General features: G+C 32.6%; 4 protein-coding genes across 5 annotated transcripts; 1 reads left to right on the top strand and 3 right to left on the bottom strand.

Annotated features, from left to right (window-relative positions):
* Positions 1 to 799: 799 nt before the first annotated feature.
* LOC111002149 (protein melted) lies at positions 800 to 9,903 on the bottom strand. 2 transcript variants are annotated; one of them, XM_022272263.2, is made up of 14 exons: positions 9,765 to 9,901; positions 9,488 to 9,671; positions 8,862 to 9,116; positions 8,273 to 8,477; positions 7,688 to 7,947; positions 6,651 to 6,797; positions 6,324 to 6,481; positions 5,801 to 6,081; positions 5,062 to 5,151; positions 4,527 to 4,579; positions 4,005 to 4,419; positions 3,448 to 3,716; positions 2,435 to 2,683; positions 800 to 1,709 (listed from the first exon to the last, which is right to left on the bottom strand). In XM_022272263.2, exons 2-14 carry the CDS (start codon positions 9,590 to 9,592, stop codon positions 1,461 to 1,463), a joined length of 2,736 nt encoding a protein of 911 aa, XP_022127955.1. In that variant the 5' UTR covers positions 9,593 to 9,671; positions 9,765 to 9,901; the 3' UTR covers positions 800 to 1,460. The 2 variants fall into 2 exon arrangements, with proteins under 2 accessions (XP_022127955.1, XP_045485006.1); XM_045629050.1 differs by lacking the exon at positions 5,062 to 5,151 and having other exon boundaries at positions 9,488 to 9,903.
* Positions 9,904 to 10,226: 323 nt separating this feature from the next.
* LOC111002146 (cytoplasmic tRNA 2-thiolation protein 1) lies at positions 10,227 to 14,992 on the top strand. Its single transcript, XM_022272260.2, has 5 exons — positions 10,227 to 10,298; positions 12,490 to 12,904; positions 12,988 to 13,527; positions 13,818 to 14,022; positions 14,406 to 14,992. The coding sequence occupies exons 2-5, from the start codon at positions 12,854 to 12,856 to the stop codon at positions 14,918 to 14,920; spliced, it is 1,311 nt and encodes a 436-aa protein (XP_022127952.2). The 5' UTR covers positions 10,227 to 10,298; positions 12,490 to 12,853; the 3' UTR covers positions 14,921 to 14,992.
* On the bottom strand, positions 11,181 to 12,398 carry LOC111002144. The gene has a single exon (XM_022272258.2). The coding sequence runs from the start codon at positions 12,222 to 12,224 to the stop codon at positions 11,472 to 11,474; it is 753 nt and encodes a 250-aa protein (XP_022127950.2). The 5' UTR covers positions 12,225 to 12,398; the 3' UTR covers positions 11,181 to 11,471.
* Positions 14,993 to 15,129: 137 nt separating the features above from the next.
* On the bottom strand, positions 15,130 to 17,479 carry LOC111002147 (mitochondrial E3 ubiquitin protein ligase 1). Its single transcript, XM_022272261.2, has 6 exons — positions 17,231 to 17,479; positions 16,936 to 17,093; positions 16,613 to 16,770; positions 16,250 to 16,520; positions 15,835 to 16,042; positions 15,130 to 15,637 (listed from the first exon to the last, which is right to left on the bottom strand). The coding sequence occupies exons 1-6, from the start codon at positions 17,345 to 17,347 to the stop codon at positions 15,518 to 15,520; spliced, it is 1,032 nt and encodes a 343-aa protein (XP_022127953.2). The 5' UTR covers positions 17,348 to 17,479; the 3' UTR covers positions 15,130 to 15,517.
* Between the last annotated feature and the right edge of the window lie 191 nt (positions 17,480 to 17,670).

The following is a 17,670-nucleotide window of genomic DNA, read 5'->3' as shown; positions in this document are numbered from 1 at the left end:
TCTTCGATCTAAAAATCTCAATCTGAAATAATCTTATATACAAATAAAATCCAATTTAATAATAATCAACATTTCAATCGTCACACGCATTTAAACTTAACCTAAAAACAACAATTATATAATTCAATATTTATAAAGAAATTGTACTTATTAAGTAGTTTGTCTTTTTATGAAAAATTTCTCAAAAAATTACAACCGAAAATTATTATTGGACGTCTGATTTATCACAACACATGTTTATAACACTAATTTCTGAGCTTAAACTGGCTTCGTATTATGTATTATGACTTAGTTAAGGAATGTAAACACACAAACACAATCCGTAGACATTTTTCTAGTCTATTAAACCATTAGGTCATAAGCAAACACTAAAGGAAAGATTTTAAATTAAGAACGTATGCAGTCCTTTTCAGCAATCGTAGTTAACGAGAGACTGTCACATATCAAGTTGACAGTTAAATTTTCAAATGTGTAGAACTTGCGTAAACCAAAGACAATATTATTTTGAACATTCCTAATTTAAAAATATCTAGCAAAAGACTAGAAACAATCCTAGGGTCAACATTGATTCCGATATAACGGCGTTAAATTAACGTTAAATATTGTGGTTTATAGACGTTTCATTAATATATTTAAAACTAGATCGACCAAAAGGATGATGGTGAATTATTATAGAGTCTATCCGGAAAGAGAACCCTCGTGGTGGTATAGGCCAAACATTCAGATTTGTATAGACGTCATTATAGTCCAAATAATAATATAAAGTACTGTTAATAGATTAAATAATGTATAGCAAATAAGAATTACACTATTTCGAAACACCCGCCGCTGGTTCTCTTTCAAAACAGACTCGTCAAATTGTAAAACTCTCATATTCACGTCTGAGCATTAAAATAAATATATTTAACATTTGAAAGGAAAAAGCTAACGCTTGATTGCCTGAACGTTTCAACTTAAATTCGATTGTCAGTGAATCACGGCAGTGCTAATTTTGATGACAACAGAACAAAACCCGTCTTTCACATCAATTAAAACTAAAATAAACTATATTTTGAACGGTTCTTAAATCATTTGATTCCTGAACGTAGCAAATTTTGTATTTACATTTTTTTAATAAACCCATTTTGCTACATGATTACAATTATTCCTTTTATCTACATTATTTAATATGGAAAAGTATTTTGAATTACCACCAGAATTAGCACCATCAACCTGGTTATAAAGATATCTAATTTTCTTCACAATTAACCAAAATGTCGAACAAAATGTCCAGCAGGCTTACTCCGTAATTACTAGCGATTTCAATTCCAATACTACACTCCGCTATTCAAAGTTACATTAGCGAAACTTCAGTGCTCACATAATTATTGATGATCCATTCAATGATTACACAATAGAGTAGGCCTGCTGATTCTCTATAAACTACATAAATTAATCAATATTGATTCAGGCTTGATGAATTAGAAGCTCTTAAGAGTGAGACCTCTAGCAGGCAAGCTGTTGGCCTTAGCGGGCGCATCTCTCGCTTGCGAGTGAGCGACAGCTATACTGAGGCACTGCACCCATTCCTCGGCATTCTTACCATCTTTGGGCTTGAGGATCAGAGTTTGATCTCCGGTAAAAATCTCAAACGCTTTCGGGATATTTCTGGCACCGCGAGACACTTTTACTGACCGGATCTGGTTGATGTCTATGCTTTCTCCCCCGCTCTATAGAAAATTCGTAATATTTAATCAGTTAGTTAATTGTATTGAATATGTACTTTGTTTGTTTGTTCCCTTTTGTAAATCTTTTTATTATAATGTATCATGTATTCCATCTGTGGCTATGTTCTCGGTGTATTTGTTTGCTATTATATGTATTTTGTGTTAGCTGTAGGAGTACAAAATAAATAAATATAGCCAGAAGCTCACAAAAGTGTATTTTATGCGATCTTAGATTTTTACTTTAACACAGAACACACCAAACTTGTTAAAAAATCAGTTAACCAAAACAGACACAATTTATATAAATGACAGACATTTGGCCACAATACCACCTGATGTGAAGATGAGATGCGGCCTATTGGAGAGCGCGCCTATTAAGCCGCCGCTTGAAAGAATTCATGCATACTGTGTAGGGAATATTGAAGGATGCAAGTCTCTTTATGTGGACTGTTGTAAACCGTGGAGATTCATTAATGTTAGACTTTCCACTAAGAGCAGTGTGACGACTCACATCCATGTGGTCGTAAGTTCGAAGCCTTGCTGTGCACCAATGGGTTTGAGTGCACATTTGACATTCGCTCGAAAGGTGAAAGAAAACATTGTTAGATAGCCGGCTTGTCTTAGTCCCAAATAGTCAACAGCGTATGTCAGGCACAGGAGGCTGATCATGAAACAGATAGAAAAACCCAAAACCTTCATTTATGGGAATCAAATAACATATCACTTACCGATCCTTTACAAGAGAGATGCGCTCCTGATAATGTGAAGTACCGAGTTCGCCACCGTCTAAACAGCCTCCATCTCCCCTTTTTCTCTTTCAACTGTCCCTCTATAACTGGTTGGCCATCTGCTGCCAGAAAGCCAACAGCCCTGTCTGGGTGGGTACAAAGGAAACAGCCCCATGCCCCCCCGGCACTCACTTCGAATACATCAAAAAAACCCGCCGCGCGTAACTCGTTCACCAGCATTTCTTGTTCCTACAGAAACCGTTTCGGCATAATTAATCATGGCATATTCAGTCTTAACTAACGTACCCGCAGCAACGGTGGGCGCGGGTTAAAACCTCTTCGTGAGTCCTTAGCCTAACACTCTTGACTGACTTCAAAAAAAGGAAGAAAATATTTTATCTGCGCAGCCCATATGGACATTCATTTTAATGGGTGCAGTTCTAAATACATATATTCAGTTGAAGCACACGGTCACTTTGAGTAGTCAACTCTACGGCACGTTCGGAATCGCGACCAGCACAAATCAAATTAAATCAAAATATCTTACACTTATGAACGTCAAGAAAAACAAATTAAATTAATTGTCAATTTACATGTACAACAAGTTCGCAAGTCAAGGACGTAGAGATGGTAAGACACACACAAGGTGAAAGGCAAGGACCTCTAGTTTTTTTTTTTGATTTAGTTATTTCCAATTCTTATATTAGTTACAGTTAAATTAAACAGCTGGAGTTATAAGCTTCCTTATCTTCTAGGTAATCCGATATTTTATAAAAAGCTTTCCTAGAGAGCTTCTGTTTTATAACTTTCTTAAATTTATTATTTCACAAATTTACCACATCTTTTAGTAGTTTACTGAGAGCAGATGCGATAAAAATACACGTAAAAACTATACTTACAATAAATTGAAATTAATTATTTATAATAAATTTCTTGAATTTTTATTGATAAAAACAATATTATAATTGAATTAATTGTCGTGAAGTATGCATTTTGTAGAATCTAAAACTAACCTTTAACCCAGGAAAAGCGCTCGTGACGAGTGTGAGAAACGTCTTGTTCTCACACTTGAGTATATCCCAGCAATGTTTGAGACTGGCCACTGTTGGGTCTCTCGAGGACAAGGCAGCCGTGTGCCTTGCCTGTAACGCCAGGAACATGAGATGTATCCATACGCGGGGCGCGCGCGTACGTAGCGAGAACGCACCGCGTGCGTACAAACAATGAGGGCCGCGACGCCCGCAAGCGAATTGTAGGCGTGCTTGCTTTTTGGAACGACGCTCTGTGGATTTGTCAACCATTTTACAATATACACCGACATAAACAAAACTTTAAAAATTCACATATTTAAAAAATCAAATAACCGTATCTACATTTAAAATCGTTTTAGCATCCTCAAGGATTAATTGTAATCCCTACAAATGACTGTTTCTGTTCTAAATATTGTTAAAATAAAATCCAAAAAAATTGATTTTCAAACAATATAAAAAAAAACAAAAAACTGTCAACAAACTTGACATTCTAATTCGTATTTTTTTAAATTAAATCACACAATAATTACTATATTTACCTTCTATAGTGCACTTGGCAGGTGGTGGTATCCTCATGGACACATTATCCATATAAGCCTTAATCTTATCCAAATGCTTCTCGCAGAAGTGTTGTACAGTATCCCGCATCGGGTAAGGCTCAAAAACCGATATTCGATGATTCCCATCACTATTATTTGTATTTATCATAGTCACACTCGTATTATTCGCTCTACGGGACGTCACTGTCACCGGGCCGGATATGGAGACCGGGTTTGACCCTATTTGGGTCAAAATTGGTCCCGTGTGCGAGCTGATGACTGATACTTGGCCGAGAGCTGTATTGGAATGTTGGATGGAGACCGAGGAGGTTATGGGAGTGATGTCTGATGATTTGCCAATAAGTGGGTTTACCGATATTGATTGAGACGAAAAGGGGGGCGAAGTTGTTGATGTCTGTAAGTAAATTATTTTAATTTTACCTTAATGACTCGATTAGGTTATAGATAATATTGTCTTTGGATTTAAATAACGTTTAATGTTCAAATATAGTAATGTCTTACCGAGCCCTGAGTTGCACCGCTTATAGCTTTGCTCACGATGTTTTTGTTTGGAACTGAAAGAATGGTTATGATTTAAGAATTATTCTTTTAATAGTTTTTTTTTTTTGCACAATTGTTATAATGATAATTCAATATTGATACATCTACGTCTTATACAATTATAAGGACAACTTTTTTGTATTTCTTATATGGAACAGAGGGTAAACAGTTGGTTCGTCAATGCCAGAGATCCTGCGAGTGCATTTCCTTCCTTTTAAGATATGGCTCAGGCCCGGATTTAGAGATCTGGAGGCCTTGGGGCAACAAAGGAGTGGAAGCCCCGAATTAGTTTTCAAAAATAAACAATTTTTCACAGTCGATGTTTTAAATCAATTATTTATTGTGAAACCAAGTAGATTATTTTAGTATTTAACTAAGAAAGAAATATAAATCAAAAGAAGTTATTTAATAGTCGGAAATTACTAATTTAATTTACACTAGAATCTAAATTGTCTTAAATACCTTAATGTATTTATGGAAATGAAAAGAATGATACCTGGTGCTGGAAGGTTGGCGTTTTGTGCATTAATCTGTTGTGAGGAGGAAAGTCGCGTCATGCTCTTGTGTAGCCCGCCCACTGAACCACCTATTTGCAAAAACGTATCTTATGACTTCCACATAAGATATATTCACATACATGCCTATTATAGTACAAGGAGTTTGCAATTGTAATGTGTCATTACAGTGATTGTGACGTATGACGTAAATATCAAATCCATTCACGTTGAACAGAAGGTGCAAAATAACCATAAACAAAAAACACCACAGATGAAACATTGATTTAGAGTAAAATGACATTTGTTTGTCATGAAAGGTGCAGTATGATATGAAAGTGATTTCATTTTAGTAATTCGAGTCTTTTGATTTAATTTTCATATGCATTGTAACAAAATAATTAATAAGCTTTCGGAAGCTTTTTAATTATTTTGTTTTAGTTTGTATTTTTCGCCTCTAGTGTCAACAAGATATTGTGTCCTTTCGGATGAAGAAACAATGATCTTTTTTAAAATTATTTTGAATAATTTACTGATAAGGCCTTTACTCAAAATCAATAAAATAATAATATTCTATTTTTACTTTAGTATACCAATGAACCGTATTTATATATAATTATCACTTTTAATCATTTGTAACGTCTATCTCGGCTTCCCATGACTGGATCTTTTTTAATGATACAAATCAGTATGGTTTTTGTGAGATAAATTATTCATATTTTTTTCCTATTTATAACTTACCAGCAACATTCAATCTTGTCATGCTCCTATGAGAATTAGGCCCCGGGTGTAATCTACCCGTACTTCGGGAATCGCCTAACTTAGCCCTTCTCGTGTATCCTACTGGGGCCCCAGTATTTACCGCCGGAGTGCCAGTATTGCCCGAGGGTCCCAGGGCAACGGGACCTGGGGGCCCGGTTATTGGCCTTGTTATTATGTCGTTGGAATTCTGGTTAAGTTTAACGATGGTTACACCACCCGAGGTTCGGTTTATCTCGCCATGTGTTGATTTTGGGCGATTACTGTAACGGAATATTGGTTGGTTGTCACTTTAACCGTTAACTTTTAGCCAAGTTCGAAGACCAACGTCAGATCAATTTTGTCCCAACAATATTTTGTTATGGTTAAAACTTTATTAATACTTAAAATTATACATATATAATACACTGTTTTTAGCAAAACAATATTTTTTTACTATACGACAGTTTTTTTTGTTTTTCTTATCAAAGACAAATGACTAAGGAGATCGTGATATAAAACCTACCCATGGTTAGCTCGTAAAGCGGCAAGAAGTCTATCAGTAAATAAGGCAGGGTAAGCAGTGCAAAGCGCGGTCGCTTCTCGGATTAGGCCCGCTTGCTCCGACCATTCCGCTCCATGAAGCCGTTCAACTACAAAGTTTAAGGCTTCTTGAGCTCGTTCCTGTACAAATAAATTTCCATATATTATTGTTTTGATAACCTCAAACCATTGATAAGCATTTCATATAAACCGAAATTTGATTGATTAATTTTACTAAAGAATTATTGCACAGATACGAACAGGGTTGTCAAAACTTATCACAATATTAATAAAAGTAGGAATGCCTCACCCGACTAGTGGTTCCAAGACGAGCCAGTATAGTGGCGATAAGGGCAGCGCTTTGAGGGCTGGCGTGGGGCGGGCGGGCGGCGCGCTTTATCACTCCCGTCTGCTCCACCACTAGGGAAGGGCGGCTGGCGCTCACGCTGGCTATCACCTTGAAATAAATTATTGTACATTTATCAAAGTAAGAACATTTATTGTCAGTTCAAAAATCAAGGTCGTTCAACTGGCAATAAAGTCGCCGCCTCTTTAATACTCTATTTCACAAGATACTTGAGAAGCCGTATTATTGAACTTCGTTCATCGTTCGTTCTTCGTTCATATGTGCGAATGTCCGTGTCTGTTGAACCACGATTGAAATTTATATACACGAACTAAATTCCGACCAATTTGAAAATTATCAACTAATTTAAATTTAATTAAGTCTATTATTAAGATGATTCTCCAAAGATAGATCTATAGATAGATGTGCAGACGATAAAAAAAATAGACAGAAATGTCAAAAACAAACACGATTAAGCATGCAATGCAGGACAGTATCATAAATGATGTATTCAAATAGTGAAATTATACACAAACCATTTTAGTTACACTTGGATTTTTTTTAGCATTAAAGACTAGAATCGATATCTAATACATGCCTTACTCACGTTTGTGCAAAATTGTAAAATTTACTCAATTGCAAGGAAGTTGCATGGGTCTGGTGCCTAGTAAAGCGACCTGATTCGTAAGTTCTTATCATTTTGACATAATATGTATGTCTTTTATTTCTTTTTTTTTTTGGTTGTCGCCAATTAAAATGATATCATAAATCAAAAAAAAAAATAGCGGCTTCTAAAATCTTTAAAATCATATTTAAATTAATTAATTAAATGAAATAATTAGTGTTCCCTGTGGATATAATACAAGACATTATGTCTTGTATTATATGGATATATAGATGGTTGAACCTTAAAAACCAAAAGACTGGAAGATTTGCTATAAAGTATCAAATAAAAATAAATATACTATAAAGTATCAAGTAAATAAAGTAGCAAAACTGACCTGAAGAAGATCAATGCACATGCAACCTGGGTCATTTTGCGGTGCAGTGTTCGGGCATAAATATGACAACAACTGCGGTACTGCAGTCTTTAAACCTTCTGGCCTTCTTGATGCAATTTGCTCAAATAAACCAAAAAGCGAACTTTTCTCCACTGGTTCCGCATGAGGAAGCAATGCTACTAAAGCAGTTACATGCCCCTCAAGCGGCTCAGGACACACTTCATATAGATTTGTTAGAATGCGACATAGAGGGTAGTTGCCTGAAAATAATATTGAAGGTAGACTACTACTAGGTCTTTAAGTCATAGTTTATATGTATTCAAGGCAAGGTGTTTTAGACAAGGTCTAAATTATTAAATGAAGTCGAAAATTGAGTATTTTAAGTAAGAGTGGGGGTTACTTTATTTTTAACTAGCAAACTCGGCAGACGTTGTCCTGCATGATATTTCAGGCAATTAGGATATCAAACAAAGTATGAAAATACCGACTGCAGCACCATCTGCCGTCTGATTTGTAAAACTAAACTGTCCAGGCATGAACATAACATATCAATATTATCAGTTAATACGAAAGTATCTCTATTACCAGACATAATAGAGTCCATAATTGTTTGTACATGTGGTTTCAAAAGTACTGCATGATGGACAGCCGCTAATGACAAATATCTAGCCATATGTCTAGATATCTCACGGTTTCCCTTATGCAAGAACTGCACAGCTACAGGAAGAAATAACTCCATAACTTCAGCAGTACTGCTTGTCTCCTTGTCAGATTGTAAAGGGAATGATACCTAAAATATCACTCAATTTATAAATATAATCATCTAGATGGTAGCTTAATCATTGTTTATTTAAGTATACGTAAACACATATGTAATATTTTCAACATTATTTGTTTTGAATTACATGTAATTCTAGTAAGGGCCCCTGCCCTATTATACAATTCAATATAACATTATACTCTTCCTCATTATAATAATAATTAACAATATTCTTGTTTTAATAAGGGATATAGTATATTATTAATATATTTGTCAGGACACAGTATATTTTCCTTTTCAAATAGAACTTGATAATTTTACCTTTATCCTATTAAAATTTAATGATTAAGGAAATGTATGTTTTATAAAGGCTATGTTAGAATTAATATTTTATTTATAATATCATTTACTTACAAGGACAATACAAGATATTACATCTGAGGCAATTTTGGCATGTGGTGGATCATCATCTCTTAGATGTCCAACAGGCATAAGATTATGATGAAGACAGGACTCTAGCAAAGCAACAAGTGCACTACAGTATTTTGCCAAAGTTCCTGTCTCTTTGATGCAGGATGTTACTCTTGTAACACATATTTCAATCAAAGCCTGGTCTCTATCATTACGAATGTAATCAGGTCTGGAGGAAATTTCTGTAATTTGTTTTAACTGAAAAAAAATTAACGTTGTAAAGAAAGGTCCTATATTCATATCCAATTGGTAAATTAAATTACATCAGTTTTATTATTATAAATTCTAAAGTTGATCTTATTCATTATTTGTATCAGAACTACATTCTATGCAATACAACTAAATTTAGTAAAAATATCAGAATAACAAAGTAAAGTAAGAACTTTAGCTATATTAAAATTGTGTCACATGAATTGATCTATTTGTACACACATATAAATCACATTCTTTTGTTAGATACTTTTACAAATATATTCTTTGAGAATATCACATAGGGTAAAATATAATTATTAATATAACATTTCATTTACATGAGTGACCTAAGTAGTTTAATTTTAAGTTGTACTTACGACTTCGTTGATATCGTTGACGATGTCAGAATCAGGAATTGCAAATATGTCCCCTGCACGAGTGAGATCGCGCTCAGTAAGCACGTGCTTCAGCAATTCGTGCATATTGCTGGATCAACAACTTAACGGATCATCTAATCCACACAATCCACAACATTCCACTGTTTGGACACATCAACACCGCCTACATAAAACTTGTTTAACGCTTCGTTACAGTGATCTAATAATGTTAATAAAACATAAAATCGAATATGTTTGAATTATATAAGAAACCTACTATGTTCCCTTGACAATCTCCTCTCATTTCCCGTTCATAATTTACAACTGAATTAAATAAGAATAAAATTAGGAAGTGCGCTTGAAAGTTGATATGCAAAATGCAACCAATACAAAATATTATTGACAGATGACAATTAACATATTCAATTTATAACAAACGTCAAACGGTCAATGATCGTCAAATCTGACACCTAGATAAAGAATAAATTTTAACTATATCCTAAACCTATAATATGTACTTCTATAGCAATATTAAAAAGAGGAACGATTTGTATTTAAGTATGTTTGGAACGAAATGGCTGACAAAGTACTGGATCGATTTTAATATTCTTTCAACATTTTAATGCAAAATAATAACTGAATAATATAGGCTATTTAAATTGCCCAAAAAATCTACAGACATAGATTCTAAACTTCAGTGAAATGTTTTTTAAAATTACCCGTAGATGTAATTTATTCTGTTTTGTTCATCAAGTGACAAGTCCCATGACCCATACACGAAGGAAGCAAGGAATACACTATTGTTATTAAGGTATATCCGCATTTACTATGTCTATGCCAAAATGTTTAAAAAATAAATATCCACCTGTGTGAAGCTGGGATGGGCTGCGGAATGCCAGTTATTTGCAAAAACAACTATTGAAATATTCAACAAGAACTTATCTCCTCAAATCAGTATACATGGAAATAATTATAATAAGCATTGAGAAATAATTGCTTATATAATGGTTAAGGTTTACAATTCAATACCTCGATTTTGAGGTCGGGGGAGGGTATACTTATCACCCCCAACCAATTTCAAGTACTAGAAACAGTTATATCAGTAGAAAAATAAAAATAAACCAAAACATACATATAATACCTAACATTAACTGGGCCCATCGTCCTCAAAGTCATCCACATAAGCCGGTCGTTTACCAAGCAAAATTCACCAAGTTTAAAAAAAAACAAATAAAAGCACGCACATTGACGAGAAAACAACAGAAATGTAAAAAGTAACGGCTTTTTAACGAATAATCTGCACTGTAACACTAACACACTGTTCTGGCGGATTGTTTACAAATTTCTAATATTGCACAAAACATCGAAAAAAAAAAATTAATTAGCTTAAATTACAACTCAAGCAGCATAAATTACTCCAAATCTCACAGAGGTTTTCGAATCAAGGTCCCCCGAGACTCCTACATACTCAGTATAATCAAATTCAAGGTATTGAATATAAAATCCAACCCTACTTGTTTCCTTTACAAACAAGGTAAAGTCAGTTGATTAAAGTAGATTGTCAAATTAAAATAAAATCCAGTCGTAATTTATTTAATTTATATATAAAATACATATCAATGATAATACAAAATTTATATTATAAATTTCATTTTTTTTATTAATAAAGACATAACTAATTAAATAATAAAAAAAAACAAGTTATTCAAACCTAATAACTAAATAAAAATTGTTGTTGTTCAGTAGTGTATAGAGGTATATATTTAGTCCTAAAGACTGATGTTGGTCTGATAATTAATTCTAGTAAACCTCAGTCCTAAAACTATGATTTTGTAACAAGTCTCTTAATTTTGGTGAATACACAACATGTGTGTGTAGAAGAAAAAACTTTTAGATTTTAAACCTAAAAACATCTAGATCTAGAGAAAAATACACCTAAATGGGTAATATATGAAAGAGAATGATAAGTTTAATGTTTGAATATCTATAATTCAATGATAGATGTGTAGGTACTAGACATAGTAGGCTTTCGTAATCTTTGTTTATGTATGTCACAAGGTGAAGCAGTTGAGAAATCAAATACCTTAATACTGCTATTAGTATGTTCATGTAAGTATGGAGCTGCTACAGGCCTTAATCGTGATGTCAAAACTTTTCCGAATGTTGAAGGTTTGCCTTCAGAAACTTTTTTACTTAATATATATGAAATATCAGATAAACAAGGCAAAGGGACCTCAGATATGTCTGACATTTTTGAAACTTCAACAGTATCAGTCAATTTCAGCTCAAAAAGTGATTCAAAGGAACTACTACTACTAAGCACTTCCTCGTCTCTTACTTCTTGCCTTTCAAACTTATAAGGAGTTTTCACTGCTTTCATTAAATCAATAACATAATCACTATTATCTATGAGGTTAAATTGTTGCATGTCTTTAACTAGTTTTTGATCTCTATCTTCTTGTTGTTTTCGCTCTTTAGTTTTCAGCATATTTGCTACCTGTTGAGCTAAAATATTTTTTATGGGACTTTCACTTACTCCAACAGTAAAAGGTGATGCAGGAAATCTTGGTGCTAAGGGAGTCTTAATCTGTCCTTCTGATGTACTACAGTTTGGAACATTTCCAAGTGATGGAAGAATAAATGTATTTTTAGGGGATTTATCAGAACTAATGCTCGTTTTGGATAAATGGCTGTCCACGAGTGCAAATAACGATGAATATTCTGTAGAATCTGCCATGTTTACTATTGACGAAGAAAATGGAAATCCCAAATTAAACGCCGATTATTTATTCACTTAACGTACATTAAATACTCTTTTAATAGATTAATTAACTCCATCCATTGTTTAAAAAATAATGTTTTGTATTTATTGTTTTGGTTTGGAGTGGACACAGTATAAATAGTTAACACATAACAGTAAACAGACAACACAAAAACCATACTCACCACAGAATATGTGACTGTCATAATATAATATTAATCCTCATAATTATTATTAATAGATTTCAGAACACAAATGTCGCTTTCCAAAGTCCAACAAGAATGAAGAACCAGGAATCCTTAAACCTGCTGCAGCGACCTAACTGGGTTCCGGAACTAGAGAAGTCCAACTTTTCCGTAATGCACTACACTTGAATTATGCATTTGTCTACAAAAACAAGGTTTTCTGTGATTGAACCACAGATATCTAATATACTAGTTATTGCTTTGAACTGTGGATTAAACTGTCAATTGTTAAAATGTGAATAAATACATGTGTATTGACATTCCCATAGGGATAAATTAATATCATTTGTAATAAAAAGAAATTACATGAAATAAATTATTTATTTTTAAAATAATATTAATTTTCATAACCTGTTAACAATGCCGGCGGTGCCTTGTAAAACAGGATGTGGGAAAAATGCTATGTTAAAGGTAACCTAATCTCAATTCATCCAAAGTTTTTAGACATTGAAAGATATTATGTACATTTGATTTAATTTTGTTTTATACTATAGCGGCCTAAAACTGGAGATGCGCTATGCAAGGAGTGTTTCTTCTGGGCCTTTGAAACAGAAATACATTTCACAATCACAAAAGGGGAATTATTTAAACCATGTGACTCAGTGGCAGTTGCGGCCTCTGGTGGAAAAGATTCTACAGTGCTTGCTCATGTCTTAAAGACTTTAAATAATAGATACAATTATGGCCTTGACCTCATGTTACTGTCTATAGATGAAGGTATAACTGGATACAGAGATGATAGTCTTGAAACTGTTAAAAGAAATAGAGATGACTATGAAATGAATTTAAAAATATTATCATACAAGGATTTGTATGGATGGACTATGGATGAGATAGTCGCCCAAATTGGTAGAAAGAACAATTGTACATTTTGTGGAGTATTTCGAAGGCAGGCTTTAGATAGGGGAGCAGCATTGCTTAATGTAAAGTGTATAGCCACTGGTCATAATGCTGATGACATAGCTGAGACAGTACTTATGAATGTATTGAGAGGAGATATAGCTAGGCTGAAAAGATGCACTGCTATTACAACTGTAAGCATAAATTCTTTTTTTATTATTTTTTGTCTTTGTTTTTAAATTATTTTATTATTAAATCAAATATTGTACTATTGCATTCCACTTTTCTATTAACAAAATTTGTATGAGTTCTACAAATTTTGTTAATACATAGTTCTATCTTTAATGGTGTGTGCAGGTAGACATGTGCAATCTTAACCCTATAACTTTCATAGTCTGTTGGGAAGGATGTGGCTAATACAATCAAAAATGGAAATAAAAAAATTACTAGATAGAACATACTGGTTATATTTCTCAATTTTCAGGGCAGCGAGGGCACAATACCAAGAGTGAAACCTTTAAAATACACATATGAAAAGGAAATTGTTATGTATGCACATTACAAGAAGCTAGTATACTTCTCAACAGAATGTGTTTTTGCACCAAATGCCTATAGAGGTCATGCAAGAGCACTGCTTAAGGATTTAGAAAAGATCAGACCTTCATGTATTATGGATATCATATATTCAGGTAATTTTGGAAAGAGCATTCCCATGTAAGAAGAATTGAGTTTTTGATTGTTTAAAAGAATAATAAATATAAACAAATTTAGTTCTAAAGTTCTAAACTTTCTAAAACTCTTTAATGAAAATAATGACAAGTTTTTAATGTTTATTACAAATCTCCATGTGTCAAGCGGCCATTCAAATATTATTAAGTACTGCTATAGTCATAAGACCTTAACTTATATAAGGTACTATGATGATGAAAGAAAATGTCATAAATTCATGTGAATAGTTAATGTAACTAATATGGTTTGTATTTATTGAGGAATAACACTAAGATATACAATGTATTTTTAAATTAATTATTATTAAAATTCTTTAAATATAAATATTTTTTTGTTATTCCAGGTGAAACACTATCTGTAAAAGAAGAAGTATCTCTGCCAACTTTACGAGTGTGTTCAAGATGTAAGTTTGTATCTTCACAAGAGGTTTGTAAGGCATGTGTACTTCTAGAAGGCTTAAATAAAGGCTTACCAAAACTTGGTATTGGCAAAAGTTCAAAGGCAAAGAAAATGTTAGAGGAATATAATGCAAACCAAAAAGCTGAAATAGACAAATTAAACTATATGTTTAAGAAAAATAACTGTGTATCTAAGGGTAAAGTATGCAAGTCCAAGTGTAATAATAAATCTAATGGTAATATAATTGATGAATGTAATGATAATTGTAAATGCACACCCGAATTAAATTTACCTGAAAATCCAAAAATTAACAAATTATTAGAGGAATATGGCTTAATTGATGACAATCAAGGACAATGTTTAAATCAAGATATAACTAAAAGTGGGAATTGTGAAATAGAAGAAAATACCTGTGCAGGAGCCTGCGGTGGAATTGATGGATTTAGCATAGCTTTTTGATATCAGAATTGTGTATATATGAAAACAAGAGTATATATTGTGTACATATAAATTAAACTTTATTTTATAAAATATATTTTATTTATTTCAAATATTTCATGCCTGTTAAACATAATTCTAAGGAATATCAAATTTGTTTTGATAAGCTAATAATAATTGCACTATAGATAGCTATCAGATCACCTTTTTCAATGAATATAAAATAAATTATTTAAGATAATATTCACTTGGATGAAATATAATTTTACTGAATCTATTTAGTTTATTAGCCACCCTAACATTGTAGTAACATTTTGTAGAAAAAAGTCATTATACAATGTTGATCATATTTCTATAACCAAAATAAATATTAAGTTTTGACTTTAAGGTTTTGACAATTTTCTATACATATTTACAGTAGTGGTTAAAAATATAGGATTTATGATCACCATAACATTTCTTTGCCACAAAGTTTTATTATCAACTAACTATTTGTTAAAACAATAATTTTGATAAAAATCTGTGTTATGTTTTGATTACTTATCAATTTTCCAAAATTAATTTGGTCCATATGACCCAAAACAACACTTCAGTATGTATTAACCTACCATTAAGCATTTATGTTATGAATGCGGGTGCGCGGGAGTGGATTCTCTCACGACAAATTGGACAATTGTCGCGAATATTCTCGGAACAGTCTTCGCATAGGCAGACGTGACCACATGGCAAAAGTATTATCTGTAATGTAATGTAATGTGATTAAAAAACGTAAAAGTAAATCTTAAAAATGTAAAAATTTATTACTTTTTTTATTATAATATTTTATTATTATAAAAAAACGTTAGATTTATTTTACTTATCCACACAGTTTTACAATTTTTATATAAGCTTGTTTGCTACCCACATTAAGAAATAAAATTATCTATTTTTATTACCTCTTTAGGATTATCACTGCAGACAACACAAAGCTGCACTTCACTAAGATCCTTATCTCTATTTTGTGCACGTCGTTCTCTTCGGCCAGCCGCCAGTTGTTTCTTTAAATTTTCGTCAGCTTGGCGTCGTCGTCTTCTCTTAATATACTTGTATGCAATGCGTCCGGAGGCAATGGCTGCTACAGAGCCAAATAACACCAGTAAGACCCTGTGTGAATGCGATATACAGATTATAGTGTTAAATATTAATTTCTAAATAAATAAATACAATAATATGCATTTAATTTACAAAAATAGGACAAAGTTCTTAAAGAACTTGTTTAAAGATGTGAGTAAAGTGGAACATTTATCTAATATCTATTATTGAATTATCAATAGCAATCATTTAGCTAGATTCATATAAAAAGTTAACTACCTTAAGAAGTCTCTAGAACTTGCTAATCTGTTTAAAAGACTAGATTTTGTTGATGTTGTCAAATACAGAGGTAATCCATCTTTTGGTGGTTGAATTTTTAGGCCTGAACTGGTTCTACTAAGTTCACCAACAGCTGTGATGTATGATCCATCTCGTAACATCTCTTCCATAGTCTGTAAGCCTCTTTGCCTGACACCAGAGAAAAAGCCCCAAACATGATCAATTACTCCAGGAGACATAGGCTCAAATTTGTCAGAAATAACATCCAAATCTGAAACAAAATACCTAAGTTAATTGGTCCTTCAATTCTAAGCATTACATACACAATAAAGGTCCAACTTATATCGGTGAATAAATACCCACCCAAAAGTTCAGCAGACAAAGCATCTACAACTTCAATGCTGTACTTTCCATTAGTAAGAACAAATGGTGTTGAATTGCAAAACTCATGAATTGTGCGAGTCTGGTCAGACCAGAAACCGGCAGATGTTCTAGCAATGACATGTTCTTTTATTATTAACCTGTAAATATAAAAAAAATTATAAAATATCATGTGACAATTGTATGATTGTAAATTGGATTTAGAGGTAAAAGAACAGCTTATGCATATATTATGATTATTTTTATTATACATATATAGATAACTACATTTCCAAATAAATTGATAGTATTGTGTATCATTTTACCTTTGAATAACTCCAGTAACTGACTGATTGTAATTACTTGTGATAGGATTTCCAAGAGGCTTAACTAGACCTCGTACTACAACATATGGTATAACATAATTGGGGTACTTGTTTATCTCTTTATTAAGACTATTATCAATATCGAGAACTGGGGCTGTCTGAAAGGAAGTTTTTATTTTATTAAAAACATTTTATTTATAAATGCTAGTGCATTACTGAATGAAAATATAACTGGGTCATTTTATTACTTTGTTGTGTAGTTTGAATAAAGTTAGTAATTATAATATGTGCTTACCTGAAGGGCATTTAGTATGTGTTTACATTTGCTCAGCTGTTTAACACAAAACCCCAATATTAAAGAGTCAACACTTAAGATTACAGCTTCGCCTATTACTTCCGAAAGAAAATCCATGACAATTTATTTACAGTAGGTCTTTGACAGGAATTTCGTTTGTTTCGCCTATCTTAATTACATATTAAACTCTCAACCTTGTTCAATAACTCAGTCTTTTTGAAAATATTGAATAACAATAACCTCAAACTTGTAAATAATTAAATGTCACTGACATTTCATTTCTCCGTCAAATTATAGTACCTTAATATTAAACAGATAATACAGGCTGTTGCATAAAATGCTACTACCACACACAGCTGCTACATACTATATATATATATGTACGAGACAAATTTTGGTATATATATTATAATATATTTGGTATATATTTATAGCAAACA

This window comes from Pieris rapae, chromosome 8, assembly GCF_905147795.1.
Source record: "Pieris rapae chromosome 8, ilPieRapa1.1, whole genome shotgun sequence".
NCBI lineage: Eukaryota > Metazoa > Arthropoda > Insecta > Lepidoptera > Pieridae > Pieris > Pieris rapae.
Note: the sequence above shows the minus strand (reverse complement) of the source record. Positions and strands in the feature narration are given on the sequence as shown.